This window comes from Marmota monax, unplaced genomic scaffold, assembly GCF_021218885.2.
Source record: "Marmota monax isolate L192 unplaced genomic scaffold, Marmota_monax_Labrador192_F-V1.1 WCK01_AAM20220418_F8-fsc00021, whole genome shotgun sequence".
NCBI lineage: Eukaryota > Metazoa > Chordata > Mammalia > Rodentia > Sciuridae > Marmota > Marmota monax.
Genome location: NW_026695228.1, coordinates 27,063,033 through 27,080,821, shown reverse-complemented (window position 1 = coordinate 27,080,821; position 17,789 = coordinate 27,063,033). Strand labels below are relative to the sequence as shown.

The 17,789-nt window shown below is 49.5% G+C and overlaps 1 protein-coding gene and 1 long non-coding RNA gene across 2 annotated transcripts in view; one reads left to right on the top strand and one right to left on the bottom strand.

Moving 5' to 3' along the window:
- Olfm2 (olfactomedin 2) overlaps window positions 1–14,347 on the bottom strand; it is a 60,464-nt gene extending 46,117 nt beyond the window's left edge. Inside the window, exon 1 of the mRNA XM_046437766.2 lies at window positions 14,250–14,347. Within this exon, the coding sequence (XP_046293722.1) occupies window positions 14,250–14,321 (72 nt within the window). The 5' untranslated portion in view covers window positions 14,322–14,347. The remainder of the gene's footprint in view (window positions 1–14,249) is intronic.
- On the top strand, window positions 861–7,631 carry LOC131423901 (uncharacterized). The gene is made up of 3 exons (XR_009226041.1): window positions 861–1,205; window positions 4,727–4,921; window positions 5,886–7,631. It is a non-coding gene; the product is annotated as an uncharacterized LOC131423901 (long non-coding RNA).
- Window positions 14,348–17,789: the final 3,442 nt, after the last annotated feature.

The following is a 17,789-nucleotide window of genomic DNA, read 5'->3' as shown; positions in this document are numbered from 1 at the left end:
GGCCCGGAGCCCCCGGCCAGGAACGCCCCACAGGGCGGGGACCCCTCCAGCGCGTCCCCACCCGCCCCACCCCCACGCCGCGGCATCCCCAGCCCCGCCCCCCGGCGGCATCCCCACTCCCCCACCGGGGGCATCCCGGTGCCACCCTCCACGCACAGCCCCTCCGAGGTCCCCGCCGCGGTGCCCCGCGTCTAGAGTGGGGACAGCCGCCCCATCTCGACCACCAAAGCCGGCGCGGGGCCGGGGTCGCAAGTCCCCATTCACCGACTGCTGTTAGGACTCTAACCCGGCTCTCAGCCCCGGGCGGGCAGGGGGCGTGGGCCGACCCCCGTGCGCCCCGACGATCGGGCAGCCTGGGGTCCCCCGGGGAAGGGGTTTCCCCGGTACCAGGACACTCTGGGGTCCCTCGTTAGTTTCGGGAGGAGGGAAGCCCAGAGTGGCGTGGCCCGGAGCAGTAGGCGCGATTCGTCGCTGGAGGTGCGGTGGCGGGGGTCACTTGGGCAGCGGGAGGATTTCCCTGCGCAGCGGAGGGCGACAAGGGAGGGGTCCCGGGGCCCTGGAGGCGCCTCGGGCAGGCCAGTGCCAGGCCCCGCGACGCTCAACTTGAACTCGGGGTGGGGGCGGGGAACTTGGACTTGGGACCCTCTGGCCGCAGGCCCGGGACGGCTCCGGGGCCCGCTCTCGGCGGAGAGGGGAGCGCAGCCCGCAGCCGCCCACCCACCCACGCACCAGCCGGCGGCGGGGCGGCGGGCAGCGGGAGGAGCGCCCGGCGGGGCTTAATTTCCTCTGTTTTGCCTGCACTCACGCCCCCTCCTGGCGTCCCCGCATCACCTCGCGCCGCCGCCGCCGTCGCCCTTGGCCCGCGGCCGCCGCCGTCTGGAGGCGGCGATGACTCAGGCCTTTCCCGCGGCCGCTCTCGGAGGGCTCGCCCCGGAGAAGCGCAGAACCTGGCGGTGGAAGTGGGGTTCAAGGACTGTCTCTGAGCCCGACCACCCCGAGAGGCAGATTCTACACCTACGTGACCTCCAGCAGTGACTGCTCCTCTCTGCCTCAGTTTCCTCATTTGCAAAATGGGTGGTTGTGAGGGCTGATGGCTCTGTTACAGGTAAATGGTTTGGCTGCCCTGAGAACCAAGTGATCTATCGAACATCAACTACACCCCAGAGAGCAACAGACAAAAATGCCTACCTTCGCGGAGCTGTGGGGTGAGTCAGACAAGAAACAAAGTGAAATACAAATAGAATATCTGAGGAAGGGGAATAGGGACTACAGAGGGGAGAGTTGATTTTAAATTGAGGAAGGTTACAGTTAAGCAGATATTTAAGAAGGCGAGGGAGGAAGCCATTTGGATATCTGGAGAAGAATTCAAGCATCAGGAACAGCAAGTGCAAAGGCCCTGGGGCAGGAATGTTCAAGGAATAGGAAAGAAGCTAGTGTGGTCGGAACAGAGTGAGCCTGGGGGACAGAGAGGGAGGACAGTGCTTGTAAAGTGCTTTGTACATTGTCTAGGACATGGTACATTTTTCATAAATAGTAAATGCCATTGTTATTATTTGCAAGTGATAAAAAAAAGTGTCCTTGCTTACTTGTACAAAACTTCCATTTATTAGCACTGAACGCGGAAAATGGACTTGCTAGCATTTACTGCAACCTCCCAAGAAAAATTTGAAACCCAATGATACCTCTCATCTCCTCGCCCTGAGGGCTGTGTGTCACTGCCCTAGCTCAGTGCAACAGTCTTCTCCCAGCAGTGATCTCCGTACTCAGTACTAGATCCACTACTGGGTGCACCTCCTGGCCTCCCACCTCCTCCAGGATCCCAAACTCCTCTCCCAAAGGCATCAATTACCTTGCACGGAGCTTTATTTAAGCTACATTCCCAACCCTTTATATGTGGATTTGTGTATTTATTTTTGAGACAGGTGTTCTCTAAGTTGCTAAGCCGGCGCGATCCTCCTGCCTCAGTCTCCAGAGTAGTTGCGCCACTGGGCCTGGCTTTCCCCTTCTTCTTGAAAGCCATTTCTTCCCTTATTTCAGACATACCTTATCACTCCCTGGTTTTCCCACTTCTGTAGCCTCACGGTCCCTTCCTACTTCCTGAATGTCTGCTTCTCCCTTCTGGGCTTTGTCCTGCCCCTGCCCCTCACATTTGGCACACTCGATCTGTACCATCCTACCCAACCCCAGGGCCTTGGTTCCACCTGGCACACTCAGGACCTTTGCCCTGGCTGCTCTCTCTACCCAAAACTCTATTACCACAGACGCCCACATGGCTTGTTCCCCTATTTCTTCTATGTCTATTCTATATCCTTGTATGGGTCAGAGTCACGCCATGCCCTCCTGCAGAAAAAACTACATTTCCCAGGTTCCTTTGCGCACTGACTTCCTGTTAGATTCAACCAATGGGAGGCACTGGAGGGAGATTGGAGAGTGCGGAGGGAGAAACCCGGTTTCTCTCCTCTCTACCCGGGTTGGTGGGGGTGGTGCTTTGTGACTGTGCCCACACCCCCTCCATGGCTCCACAAGAGCTTCTCCAGTGTCCCTCCAGCAGCTTTCTGCCGAGGCCTGTAGCTGGATTCCCTGATTATGCCATCTGGCTTCTCAACTCCTCCATCTCCCACTTAGCCAATCCCCTGTGTTAAATCCGCTCTCTCTGATCGACATGAATGGTTGTTTCCCTGACTGGACCCTGAGTGATATGGTCTTTGGGGAAGGGGTGCTGTGGACTAAACCCAGGGCCTCATGCCTGCTAAGCACAAGCTCCCCACTGAACTTACCCCCAAGTCCAAATATGGCCATCCGTTCTGAACGACCTTCCCTGACCACCTCATCTGCAATCAGAGCCCCCATGACGCTTCACCCTTTACTCTACTTATTTTTTAACTATCAGAACCCTCACCATGTGATATTATTGTGTATTGCACTTCTATTTGTTGATGGTCTGTCTCCTCCACTAGACCATAGACCCCTAGGACTGTCATTCATATATATATATACACACACACACACACACACACACACACACTAGCATTTCCTGCAACCTCCCAAGAAAAAGTTGAAACCCAATGATACCTCTCATCTTCTCACCCTGAGGGCTGTGTGTCACTGCCCTAGCTCAGGGCAATCAGGCTTCTCCCAGCAGTGATCTACTCAGTACTAGATCCACTACTGGGTGTGTGTGTATATATATATTTAATCATTTATTTATTTTTTAGTTGTAGATGCACACAATATCTTTATTTATATGCGGTGCTGAGGATCTCACATATGCTAGGCAAGCACTCTACCACTGAGCCACAACTCCAGCCCCATTATGTCTTTATTTTTGTCAGCTGAGTCTTCAGGACCTAGAACAGCACATGGCACATAGTAGATGCTCAAGAAGTTGTTCTTTCTTTCTTTCCCTTTCTTCGTGTGTATGTGTGTGTGTGTGTGGGGGGGGGTTGTTCATAGGGATCAAACCCAGGGCCTGGTGCATGTTAGGCAAGTTCTTTACAGCTTAGCTACATCCCCATCTCTAAGAAATTGTTCTTGATTGACTGACTAAATCAATCTATTACCTGAGGCCTGTCTACAGCCCAGATCTCCACCTAGAGCTCAGACCACTAAATCCACCTGATTTTTGGACACTTCTACGAGTGTGTTTCACAGAACTAATGACACATTGCGTTCATTAGAATGGCATCAAATAAAAAAGATGGTATCAAGTATTGATGAGGATGTGGAAAAACTGGAACCACAGACATTGCTACTAGGAATATCAATTGTTGCAACCACTTTGAGAAACAGGGTAGCAATTTCTTAAAGAGTTAAACATAGTCTATCATAGGACCTAACAATTCCATCTACCCGAGAGAAATAAATTATACGACCATGAAAAGACACATGCATGAATATTCAGAGCAGCATGATTCATAAGGCATGCAACCAAATGCCCATCAGCTGGCGATGGAGAAAAAAACCTCGGTCCATCAATATAAGGGAACCCTTCAGCCACAAAAGGAACAACTATTGATATTTTCTACAATGTGGGTGAACCTCAAAAATATTTTGCTAAATAAAAGAAGCCAGAAAAGGCCACATATTTTATGATTTCATTTGTACAAAGTACCCAGAAAAGGCAAATCAATGTGATGGAAAGTAGATTAGCGATTGTCTGGAACTGGGGTCAGCAGTGGGGAGGGAATGCAAAGGGGAGTGAGGGATCTTTTGAGGGGGACAGAAATGTTGTAAAATGGGATTGGGGTGATGGCTGCATAACTGCAAATTTATGAAAAGTCACTGAATTGCATATGTAAACAGATGAATTTTATGCTGTGTAAACCATATTCCATAAAGCTGTTAAAAAGCAAGGAACAAGCTGGCTGCGGTGGTGCATGCCTGTAATCCCAGCAGAAGGATCCTGAGTTCAAAGCCAGCCTCAGCAAAAGCAAGGCGCTAAGCAACTCAGTGAGACCCTGTCTCTAAATAAATACAAAAAAAGGCTGGGGATGAGGCTCAGTGGTCAAGCACCCCTGGGTTTAAAAAAAAAAAAAGCAAGGAACATTCTTATACTTTTCCTGTGACCTCCCACCCTCCCAGGTGTCCTGCAGTTGCACTAAATGAGAGTAAGTGCCTTCTAAGGACTGAATGACGCTGGCTTCACCCTGGTCCTTGCGCTGATGTACTCACAGTCAGAAACTAGAGGTTATTCCCCTTTAACTCCTTATTCTCCCTGCCTCCCCAGCACTGAGCCAGTGGATCCTGATGCAGAAAACATCTCAAAAAGTGTCTCTTCCTCTCCTCACCATCATTCTGAGCATCATGCCGGAGAACCACTGAAAGAAATGGGGGCCAGGGTGCAGTGGTGCACACCTGTAATTCTAGAGGCTCGGGAGACTGAGGCAGGAGGATCATGAGTTCAAAGCCAGCCTCAGCAAAGGTGAGTCACTGAGCAACTCAGTGAGGCCCTGTCTCTAAATAAAATACAGAATAGCGCTGGGGATGTGGCTCAGTGGTCGAGTGCCCCTGAGTTCAATCCCCAGTACCCCCAAAAAAGAAATGGGGGCCTACCCCAAGAAAAATCCTCAGGAGGAAAAAAACAAAGTTCACCGCTTTCAGAGTAATACGAATCATAGCTAACGTGTCTTGAGCTTCTGTTAGGTACCAGGCACCACTTGTAGCAAGGCACAGGTAACGACTCAGAATAGACAGGACTATACTTCCCATTTTATAAGAGGAAATAGAGGCACAAAGATGCTAAGAAACTTTCCCAAAGACGCCCAGGTTTTGATTTGAGTCTCCATGGTACTGGGATATTTAAACCAGTTCATGGGGGGGAGAAAATGAAGGCTGGTTCCTACCTCACACCCTGTACAGAAACCAATTCTAGATGGATTGTTCATGTAAGTGGGAGAGACAAACTCTAAAACTTTTAGGAGAAAACGTGGAAGGATATCTTCATTACCCTGTTGTGGGCAAGGATTTTTAAAATAGGACCCACTGACAAGCACCATCCGTGAAGGGAAAAAAAAATTATGATCTGAACTATGTTAAAATTCAGAAATTCTATTGATTAAAAGAAGCCATTAAAAGAATGAAAAGGAAACTCACAGACTAGGGGACTATGTTTGTCATCCTTATGTCCAATCAGGCGCTCGTATTCTGGTTTTATATTTATGTAAGCTATGGTTGTGTGTGTCTATATACAATCTGGACACACTCTCACTCACACACACACACACACACACACACACTCACACCTTCCTACAAAGCAATAAGGAGAAGGCAGGCAGCCTAATGAGAAGCAGGCGAAAGACTTGAACAGACAAAAGGGGGTATCCAGGTGGTCGATCAAGAGGTGAAAAGTACTTAGCATGATTAATCATCAGAAAATGCAAATTAAGTCCACAAGGAGGAACCACGGTGCACCCACCAGAGAGTCCAAAAGGAAAGAGAGGCGCGCAGGTGTTGAGGAGGATGCGCAGCCGCCGACGGCTCCCCCTGCCGGTGGGAGAGGGAACTGCGGCTCTCTCTGGAAGAGTCTTTGGGGTTCTGAAAGCCTGTTCAGAGGACCTCCACTGAGCCAGCAGTTCCATTCCTAGACTTACAGAGTGGAGCCTCGACATCTTCGGATTCCCTACTGACAAACTTGCCTATTTGATACAACTTATTTATATGTCTAAGTCCAACTGCTGGGACTTTTTTGGTAATTTGTGGCCATGTGCAGAGTATCAAAATGTTGCTGGACTGGGCACCGGTTCCCAGCTGAGGCTGAACAACCAGATAGCTCTGTTTCATACTATAAACGAGCACATTTTTAACAGTCTACTTAGTGTCCTGTTTTCCACACTTCTGTGCGTTTTGCTGGCGACTTCATGTCCTTGAATGTTACCCTCCGCAGGGTCCGAGGTGCTGTGTAGTGGTCCTCGGTGCAAGGCTCTGAGAAAAGCCACGTGTTAGATAAACTTTATTTGGGTGTGAGTTATAATGCTGGTGGCCATGAGTTCCATATTAATGAATCAAATTTTCAAAGTTTTAAAAAGAAATGCACGTCAAATGGCATTATCTCTTATTCCACTAATAAAAATGTTGTGACTTGAGCTTGCAGACAGAGTGACATGTGTTTGCAAGGATGTAGACCACTAGGGCACCCTAGCTGGGGACGTTAAAGGGTGCAGCTGCTGAGGAAAACAGCTCAGAGGGCCCTCAAAAATATACATGGGGGCTGTGGCTGTAGCTCAGTGAGAGAGCACTTGCCTAGCATGGGTGAGGCCCCAGGTTCAATCCTTAGCACCACATAAAAGTAAATAAATAAAATAAAGGTTAAATTTTTAAAAAATAAATAAGTATGGAATTGCTATAGGATCCACAGACTCCACTCTGGGGTATAGACATAAGGGAATCAAAAGCAAGTCCTCAGCAAGATATTTGCACACCCATCTTCTCAGTAGCATTACCCGTAATAGCCAAGAGGCGGAAGCCAGCCGAGTGTCCAGGTACAGATCAACAAAATGTGGGCATCCTTATGATGCAATATGATTCAGCCTTCAAAAGGAAGGAAATAATCCTGTGGACACGGATGAACTGTGAGGACAGTATGCCAAGGGAAATAAGCAGTCACAAAAAGACAAACCATGTGTGGTCCCTCTTTTTTTAAAAAAAAAAATATTTTTTTTAGTTGTAGATGGACTCAATATCTTTATTTATTTATTTGTATGTGGTGCTAAGGATCAAACCCAGTGCCTCACATCCGAGGCAAGTGCTCTACCACTGAGCCACCATCCCAGCCCTGCGGGGTCCCTCTTACAGGTGATTCTATAAAGACATCAATCAACAATCTAATTCATACAAACAGAAATCAGAATGGAGGGTACCAGGAGTGGGAGGGAGGGGGATCAGGAAGTGATTAATAGGTACAGAGTTTCAGTTCTGCACGATAAAATGAGTTTAACTGGTTGCACAATAGTGTGAATTTTCTTAATATTACTGAACTGAATACCTGGAAATGGTGATGATGGTAAATTATATATTATTTGTATTTTACCCACAATTTAAAATTTTAAAAATCTTTCATTTGAACTCTCTCTTCCCTGCCCACCGCTGTCTCTCCTATGACTTACTGTCAGCTCAATAAATTCTAAGACCCTTAACCCAGCATTCAATGTCTTTATAGTCAGATCACAACCTCTTGTTCCAAGTTCACCTCCAAATCTCACCTCCCCATGGACCCAGCCAGGCTCCACCTTAGTTCGCGTTTCTAGAACACACCGCATGCTTCCAGGTCTTGTTAGCTTGGCCAACAACCTTCTTCTGCATGGAATGTCCACTCTCCCGTCTTCATGCACTCGACCCTCAGGCTCAACTGGAGCCACCTCCTCCAGGAAGCCTGTCTGACTTGACATTTTGCACAATGGACCACATCTGCCACATCTGTCTCCCTGACTGTCGACATAAAGCCACTCCACAGCAAGCTCTGTCACATCTCTTCACACCCCAGTGCTTCTCTCAGTGGCCTTTTCATAGGGGTTACAAGAGAAGTAGAAAGAACTGGGAATCTGTGGTGCTGTCTTGGGACCTAAAAGATGAGGAACTCTTCGCCTCTTCATTCAAAATCTCAGCGGAGTTTGCCTTCTGGTTTCTTTCTTCTTTTCTGCTAAACTGGACTCAGATGCTAGTTGCCCAGGATTGTCAGAACTGTGTGTAAGGTACATGTGGACAGGCACCTAGAGACTACTGGGATTCCTGGGAGCCATGCAAGTAAGCTTTTGCATACAGACCTCAGAGAACTCATTCAGACTACTCTCTGCTCTTTCCTGGTTCTGACTTGGTTTGTGGCTAAGCCTTGGATGGATGAAAATTGGGACAGATTGAGTTTCCATCCCAGGGGGAAAGGAGTGTGGATGCCCTGTTAACTAAAAGTGGTATCAAGCTGAGCACAGTCAACACACGCCTATAATCCCAGCAGCTAGGGAGGCCAAGATAGGAAAATTGCAAGTTCAAAGCCAGCCTCAGCAACAGTAAGGCACTAAGCAACTCAGTGAGACCCTGTCTCTAAATAAAATACAAAAATAGGCTTGGGGATGTGGCTCAGTGGTCGAATGCCCCTGAGTTCAATCCCTGGTAAATAATAATAATAATAATAGTGGCATCAAACTCTGCTTCCATCATGAAACCCTCTTCCCTTTATTTATTTTTTTATGTGGTGCTAAGGATTGAACCCAGTGCCTCACACATGCTAGGCAAGCACTCTACCACTGAGCCCCAACCCTAGCCCTGACACCCTCTTCCCAACACAGCCAGGCTCAAAACCTCCAGAGAGGTAAACTCTTCCACCCCACTGCTTGAGTGCACAAACTATCACCCAGACCTTGGTGTGTGCTAAGAGGCTTGGAACAGAGGGTTCTCAGCGAATGCTTTCCAAATGAATGCACGAATGCACAAATAAATTATAACTGCATGTTACTGGCTCCCCAAAACTGACATTGAATTCTGGGGACACAAAGCCATTGCCCAGACTAGCTGCTGGGCTCATAAGAAACACACGCCCACCCACATGATGGATGCATAGGGAACAGAGTCACATGCACACACATCCATAGGTATAATTGTGGTACAAACGTCCCTGTGCCAGGCTTGCCCAATGCTGAGTATTCTGCAGGTTCAACCAATGCTGGATCAAAAATACTGGGGAAAAATTGCACCTGTATTGACTTTTTATTATTTTCCAAATAATACAGGATAACTCTTTCCATAGCATTAACAGTTTATTAGGTATTGTAAGTCGTCTAGAGATGATTTTAAGTCTACAGGAGGGTTGCATAGGTTCTACGTAAAAGCTACACCGTTTTACATAAAGGACTTGCACATGGGCAGATTTGGGTATTGTAGGAGGTCCTGGAACAAGTCTCCTGCAGATACGGAGGCACAACTGTGACAGTCCCTGAACATACATACTGTCACTGAACATGTGCACATACTACAGACAATTCCTATGGGCCCAGGATTAAAGTGAGGCAAGTTGTACAGGGGCAGAATTGATTCCCATTTTTATTTAAGTTTTTGACATTTTGTGCATAGATATTTTGCATAAATTTTGCCTTTCTTAAAAAATTTGGTTAGTTGGGTGTGGTGGTGCATGCCTGTAGTTCCACTGACTTGGAGGCCTGAGGCAGGAGGATCACAAGTTCCAGGCCAGCCTGGGCACCTTAGCCAGGCCCTGTCTCAAAATAAAAATCAAAAGGGGCTGGAGGTGTAGTTCAGTGGTAGAGGATCCCTGGATTAAAATCCCAGTACTACAAAAAAATTTAAATAAAAATTTTAAAAGGTTTGAATCCCTTAAATTTTGTACTAGAAACAACTGCCTGACTTATGTTGGCTTAAGACAAACACACACACCGACACGCATAAGCATCACGCACACAGGAACAAAGTTCCTGCAAAAACCTCACTTCACCACTAGGTGTCGCCTCAGCTCCTTATCTTAGGCCTAGCCCCACCAGGCTCTGGGTTTTGAAGTCTTGAACATTTCATTTACCTCCCTCCACCTGGGACACTCATATGCTCTAAAGGAGCTCAGGAAGAATAGCATCTTAACCCTAAACAGTGCTGCCCTATAATGGATTTCAAGCACAGTAAGGAAGATGGGTTTTCTTAATGCCTTTGCTCCAGGAGTCCCTGCATCCTCCCTTGGTACACTGGTTCCCCCTTAGCAACAGACAGTTCCTTAAACGAACAATTCATAAGGTTGGTTTTTGTTTTGTTAACACAGGGGTGCTTAACCACTGAGCCTCATCCCCAGCCTTTTTATTTTGAGACACAGTCTTGCTAAGCTGCTTATGGCCTTGCTAAGTTGCTGAGGCTGGCTTTGAACTTGCAATCCTCCTGCCTCAGCTTCCTGAGCTGCTGGGATTACAGGTGTGCACCATCACTCCTGGCTTTGTAAGTTTTTAATTGCACACTATTCTTTTTTTTTTTAATTATTATGCTGGGGGATTGAACCCAGGGCTGCATGTATGCCAGGCAAACACTTTACCACTGAGCCACATCCCCAGCCCAATTATGCACTATTCTTAATAGTGTGACCAGAACCCAAAACAACTGGGAGGGACAAACCCTGGAACACCTCTGCACTATCCTCCCTGGGACGTGGATCACCCCTCTGTGCATGCACCCCACTTGCTAGTTATCAGATTGGCCATCTTGGTATTTCAGTGCTGTGTTCAGGTATCTTATTTTACCCAATAATTGTCCCAAAGCTTAAGTATAATGATATAAATAAATGATTATAAATAAATGAAATATGCAAGTGCAGAATAACTCAGGTATTATGGGTGGTGTGTAAGAACGGGCAGGGGATATTGGGTCAAATGGTAGATACAGAGTTTGGTACTATACCAAGTCTCAGGCATCTACGGGGGTTTTGGAATGTACTCCTCATTAGTTTAGAGGGGGAACTAGTGTACAAGAATCTTATGACTTGAGAAAGAAAGAGACCCTTTGTGTATGTAGGGGGTCCACCCACTCATTCATTCAACAGATATTTGCTGAGCACCTATGTGTGCCAGGCTCTATTCCAGGCAGTGGAGTGGTAACAAACTTTGCCTGATGAGCTCCTGTTCTAGTGGGGAGACAGATAATAAATGAACACATAAAACATGGAAAAGAAGTGACAAGGGCGATGAAGAAAAATAACAGTAAGAGCTCCAAGGGTGGAAGTGGGGAGGCTATTTTAGATGGTTGCCAGGGCAGTCTTCTTGGAGGAGATGACATTTAAGCATAAAGAAGAGAGGGAGGAAGTCAAGTAACTGCTCCTAGGGGTACAGTGTCCCAGGCAGAGGGAATGGAAAATGTAAAGGTCCTGGGGTATCTGGTCCAAATTGGACTATCTCTCCCCACCATGCTCTGGAGATCCCCTGAGAGAGTTGACCCTGAACCCAGATAGTGTCAATGATACAGTTAGATTGTAGGAAGGACTTCCCAGGGGTCAGGAAGAGGGAATTTTTCCCTTAGGAAAGATGATGAGCTTAGAGTTATCAGGTCCTCTGGATGCTTCAGATCATGCACAGGGCCACTCGCTGGCCAGAACCCAGAACAACTGGAGAAACCCTGGATGGATGAACAAGACCTCTGACATGGCAACTTTTTTTGCTTTCCAGTTAAATCTAAACTCCTGCCCACAACCACAAGTTCCTGTGTGGTCTTGCCATTCTGGACTTCTCTGGCCAAATGGCACTCGCCCACAACTGTTCCCACCTCAGGGCCTCTGCACTTGCTATCCCTCCTGCCTTGAATGCTCTTGTCCCAGATACACAAGGCACCCTCTTTCATTTCTTTCAGGTGTGGCCTCAGATCCACCTCCATAAACCTCCATAACCACACCTGATTTCTAAGAATGATACATGGAGAAACCCATTAGGGATGGGGGGGGTTCTAGGAAGCGATGGAGGGAGGGAAGAGGGGGCAGAGCGCCCTCTCAGGGGTTAGCAGGGGCTGAAACTGTTTTCCCACCATGCAGTGCCCCTCGAGGCCACCCGGGGCACTGCAGTCCATGGCAGGACTCCATCAGTCCAGCCCCAACTCATTACTCCATCTTGGCCCCGCCCCATGTGCTCTTTAGCCCCGCCTTCACGGCTGTCTGATTAGTCCCGCCCCCAGCAGCCTGCCCTTGAGGCCCGCCTCCATGATTACACAATTAGCCCCGCCCCCAAGCAACTCCTTCCCAGCCATGAGGTACGTGGGACTCACCCCTAACTGCACCGCTCTCAGCGAACTCTCTGGCACCACTTGGAATAGGCAATCTAGCGTTCTCTAGGGACTGGCAGGGGTGAGGGACAGTCCCCAGGTGGTGATTCCAAGAACCCTTCATAGAAACCAAATTCAGCTTCGTCCCTGGTTCATTTTTTTCCAGCAGTTCAAGTGTGTGCCTCTTGGTCTCTGACTGTCCGTCTTTTCATGTGTTCCTCTTTGCTTTTCTCCAGCTTACATATCAATTGAGTACCTACTGTGTGCAGCCGGATGCCAGGTGCTGGACCGGATGCCAGGTGCTGGACCGCACTCCTTTTCCCAACCAGTGTGTAGGTGCTGAGATGGGGAAACGAGAGGAGGGGATCCCACACCTCTCCGCATGGAATTGAAAATCCTCTTGTCTAGAATGTATCCTCCATCCTCCCAAGCCCCCACTGGGGGTGGGCACAGCTGATTCCTTTCTTCTGCTGGTCAGATTAAGGAAGGTGTTTTTCTTCTGAGTTTCTACCTGAAAACCCCACCTAGTGACATCTACACAGACACTGTCCATACCCTTGAAGTGAATTCTTCAACAAGCTCGTAAGCATGTGGCTCAAGAACCTGATTGCCTCGGTTCAGTCCTGTCTCTGCGACTCCTGAGCTGTCTGGGCTTGAGCAAGTGACTGTCCTTTTCTCTGCCTTGGTTTCCCCATCTCTAAGGGTAACAATAGCATCCACCAGTAGGGCACTGAGGAGAGTAAATGCCTTCCTTGGGACTATGTGCTTGAAACAGTGCCCTTCACATAATGAGCACTTAGGAATGCTTGCAGTTATAATTATTATTTCATTATTTTTGATTCCAGCTTCCTTCTAAGCCCCTCCATAGGGGGTATTCCCAACCCCAAGATGGAGGAAAAGAGGTTTCTCAATAGCTGAAGAAAGCTTGGACCCTCACATTTTGCAAGGTTCCCCAAACCTGCCCAAGCGATGGGGTACCACAAGGAGACAGACCTGCATCTGTGAGAACATGTATGGGGTTTACAAGAAATCTACACGCACGCACACACGGGTATGTGGATGCTCTCTTTTGCACACACAATCCCCCCCACTCCCTCTTTTAGAGTAATTTATTCAAAGGCATAGAATGGCACATGGTCATCTCAGCTCTCACCCAGTCACACACCTGGTCACATGCGTTTTGTACAATACCCATGCATTTGGAAAGGGTCATGCAAAAACTGTCACACACAGTCCTTGACACAGCTATAGCTGCACAAATACCCCCAGGATTAACACGGTCCTCACTTGAATTGATGTCACACTGCCAGTCACATACACACTCACAACTCCATGGAAAGCTCACAAGCTTCATCATCACACCAACCCTCCGGTCACAGCCACCCACTGTCACACACAGACTCTCCCTCACGTACAAACACCCTCTCCTAGTCACACCCCAACTCACTTACAGTTGGACAAACACCTGCAGGGCCACACACACAAACTCCCCTCGGTCACACCCAGAGCGACACAAAGACACGTTTATCCTGCCCCCCCCAGCACCTCAAACACGTCCCCATCAGTCACTCACACGTGAGTCCCGCCCCCTTCCCCACTCTGGGGGTGCAGATGGGAAGTGGGGGGCTTCAGCTAACACCTGGGCCATGATAGAGAAGTGAAGGGTAAGCGACATCCTAAAGCCCCCCGAAGTTTCCCCCTCCACCTCACTCAGCTCCAGAGAGACGGCGGGGTGTGGGCTCCAGGTCACCGGTCACCGAGGGGTTAAGAGCCCCAAAGCAAGGATCATGCTGTCTCCCAAACCATCCCGGTTTGGGGCTGCATTTGAAGTCCCCCTGCTACTCCCCCATGCCAGGGTGGATGTCCCAGCCCCTCCCCCGCTGCGACCCCCGCCCCTCGTCCCTCGCCACCCTGCGGCTCTGGGGGGGTGGCTCATGGAGACCCCGACCTCGTTTCTCCGAGGACCCTCCGCGCGCCCCTGCCCTCCGGGACTCCCCCGCGCCCACACCTGCCCGCCGGGCCCCTACCTGTCCGGCGAGGCCTGAGCACAGCAGCGGCAGCAGGAGCAGCGGCAGCGGCGGGACCGTGAGCGGCCACATGACGCGCCCCCAGCCCGGCGTTCCGTCCCCCCCGCCAGCCCTAGCGGCGCCTCGGCGCGGGGACCGCCACCAGGCGCGACCCCGCCCGCGCGGCAGGGGCGACCCTCCACGCCACCTCCCCCGCCTCGCCGGCGGCCGGGATTCCGCCCCACCCCCGCCCCCCAGCTCGCTCGAGTCTTTGTTGCGGGCTCCGCCCCCCGCCCCGCCCCCAGCTCGTCTTCGGGCGCCGAGCCAGCCGGGTCGGGGGACCCGAGGGGCGGGAGCTGGCACTGGCGGGGGGAGCCGCGGACAGGAGCCAGCGCCCCACCCAAGGGCATCCAGGGAGTGGGTCACGGAGATGGGGTGAGGGCGTCCGTCACGTGCATGTCAGTTTCACCCTCCCTGGAGGTTTCCCACGTTGAGGAAGGAGGTGGGAGAGGGGTGGAGGGAGAGGGAGTTAGGAGGAAGGCCTGGAGCTAGAGGAGAATCATCCAAGAACCCAACAATCTGCAGAGAAACTGAGGCACAGGGCCTGTGAAATTGGAAGTTGGAGAAGGGGCCAATGCCAGGACAGGGGCAGGTAGAGCAGAGATGGACACTGGGAGTGAGAGGCAAAAGCGGGGAGCAGGAGCGTGACATTGAGAGGAGGCCAGGGGCATGACCAGGTGGGCGGACCTGAACTCCTGCGGAGGCATCTCATTTCCACTCTTCCTGGGCGCCCTTTCCCTAGGGCTCTCCTGATGGAGAACTTATCCTCTCCCCAACCCCCAGCCACACCTGGACAGCCTCTCCTGGTTCCTGTTTCAATGGCCCAAAATGACAGACCGGATTCCCAAGAGAACCAAAATGTGAAGGCCGCCTCCACACGAGGCATTTGCATATGAAGGGCGTCCTTGTCCGGTCTGCCTTCTCTGGGGAGGCTCTGCAGCCCTCACCTGGTCTCCCCGCAGCCCTTCAATGGCTCTTTGCTGGAAGGCAAGTAAATGAAATTATGAAGGAATCTGCTGTAAAATACAGGGGAGGGGTGAGAAAAAATAGCATTTTTCTGACCCTACTATGTGCCAGGAAGATAGCACATTGTTGATGGTTTTGTTGAGACAAAGAGGAAGAGCTTGGTGTCTAACAGCCCTGGCTCTGTCACTATTTTGCCATGTAACCCCAGGCAAGGAGTTTTCCCTCTTTTTAAAAGACCTGAGGGCAGAGAATGTGGCTCAAAGATTAAGGGTCCTTGAATTCATTCCCTGGTTCCAAAAAAAAAAAAGAAAAGAAAAGAAAAGAAAAGAAAGAAAGAAATGTTATTTGGTGTACAATGAATCAAAATGCATTCTGATGTCATATATACCTAATTAGAATAAATAAATAAATTTCATTAAAAAAAAAAAAGACCTGTTTCCTCCCAGCATCTCCCATTGTTGGGAGACATCTGTGACCTGGGAGCAAATAGCACACTCAGTCCCCAGAGCACATTGCCACAGAGCAGTTGAGGACACTGGCCGTAGGATTGGGTCACAAGTCAGAATCTGAGCCTGAGAAAACATCTCAGCTATTCCTCCACCTCCTTTTTTGAAACAGGAGACTGTCCTTTGCTGGATCCTCAAGCCAAACCTGAAGAAAGAGCATGTAGTTTGGTACATTCTGAAAACTCTTGACCAAGAGTGGGCGCCCTTGTACAGGGCTTTGTTTCAGGACCATGAACAGTGTCCTTCTTGGTCACTGTTCTAGCCAGGGTATGACCTGTGTTATAATGCTGAGCTTTGGCCAGTATGACTTCAGGTCCATCTCTCATCTGTTCTCTGCTCTCTTTTGTAGTAGGGGAGATAGCATTTGTAAACTACATTTCCCAGGCTCCCTTGCCTCTTACAAACTACATTTCCCAGGCTCCCTTGCTTCTGGTTAGGCTCAGCCAAATGGGAGGTCTAGGAAGAGATTGGAGGGTGAAAAGAAAGTCTAAACCAGAATATTTCTCCCCCTCTCTCCACTTTGGGTGTCTCTAGGAGTGGCTGTTGGGTATTCCCGGTTGTCTCAGCCCCATCAGGTGTCCCCCATCATGGTTCAACTCTGTCCAGGTGGCTGTGACTCTGGGTCTCCAGCAACTAACTTCTCTGTTGTTTCATCCTCTTGGAAAGATGGTAATTTGCTTCTCTGGGGCTGAGTCACTTTCTCCCCCATGCTCTTCAAACCTACCCAGCACCTCTGTGACTCATTCCCCCTGTGAAATCCCCTCTATTGAATTAACTGGCTTGGGCTCTGGTGTTTTCAGACTGGACTGGAGCCAATACATTAAATGTTGTTTTTGTAACCACTGCTATGGTCAGTGGCAATCTCAGTGTCCTCATCATGCTGTGGTCAGTGTCCTACTGAATGGTGATCTATGCTGTCATCAGCATCCTGGTTCTGCTGGGGTCAGCAATGTGGTCAGTTTTGTGGTCATTGCTGAGCATTCCTGGTCATGCTATGGTCAGTGTGGTGATCAGTATTGTCAGTGTCCTGGCTGCCATGGGCTCAGCATCCCCATCACTGTCCTGGTGCTGTGTCATTGTCCTGAACTTGCTTTCGACAGAGGCCTGGCCGTGCTGTGGTCAAAATTATGATCAGGTCATTCTGTGGTCAGAGTCCTACTCAGTTTCCTGGTGGTACTGTGACAGCTTCAGAGTCAGCACTGGGGCTGGTGTCATGATGAGCGTGGTATCTACAGTGCAGTGGTCGGGACTGTGACCCATCCCTGAAGACACATCAGGGTCAGATTCCCAAAGATCTCATGTGGCAGAACTGATGAAATGGGTGGGTCAGTGTCTGGCATCAGGCAGAGGACACTGTGACATGTATGGGAAGCAGAAAGGGCATTGGATTTTGTCATCTCTTCACTTGAGTGTTCCTAATTGGTGCTTAGGAAGCCATTGGCTCTGCTGCCCTGGGACCCTTCATGTGTCCAACTGAAGGACACAGCCCAGGTCTTTGTATTCTCCCCACCCTACCCGGGGCCTGTCGTAGGGAAAATGATCAAGAAGTTCATGAATGAATGAATCTATTGCATGTCTACTTACGCCTTTGTTTTTGCTAATCCCTGTCTTTATGATTCCAGGTCCTTTGGTAGTAATTGCAGAAACCCAGCTTGAATTGAACTTAGCAAAAAAAAAAAAAAAAGGGGGGGGGGTGGCAAGGCTGGGGATATGTAGCATGCATGAGGCCCTGGGTTCAACCCCTAGCATTATGCTGAAAACAATAATCCAGGGGTAACAGAATTTAGGCATGGCTGTATTCATGGGGTTCTGTTACATCTTCAGGATTCTGTCTCTCTCTTTTTTTCTTGTCTCTGTGAGGAATTCTGCTTTAGACAAGAGGTGACAACATCAGTTCCCAGAGGCTTCTATCTTCCAAGATCAGCAACATCAGCAAAAAGAGAGCTTGCGAAATAGTGACTGTGGTCCATCGCCAGTCATGTGGCTCAGCCAGACCAGCTCACAGATCATCTCCCTGGAACCAGAGAGT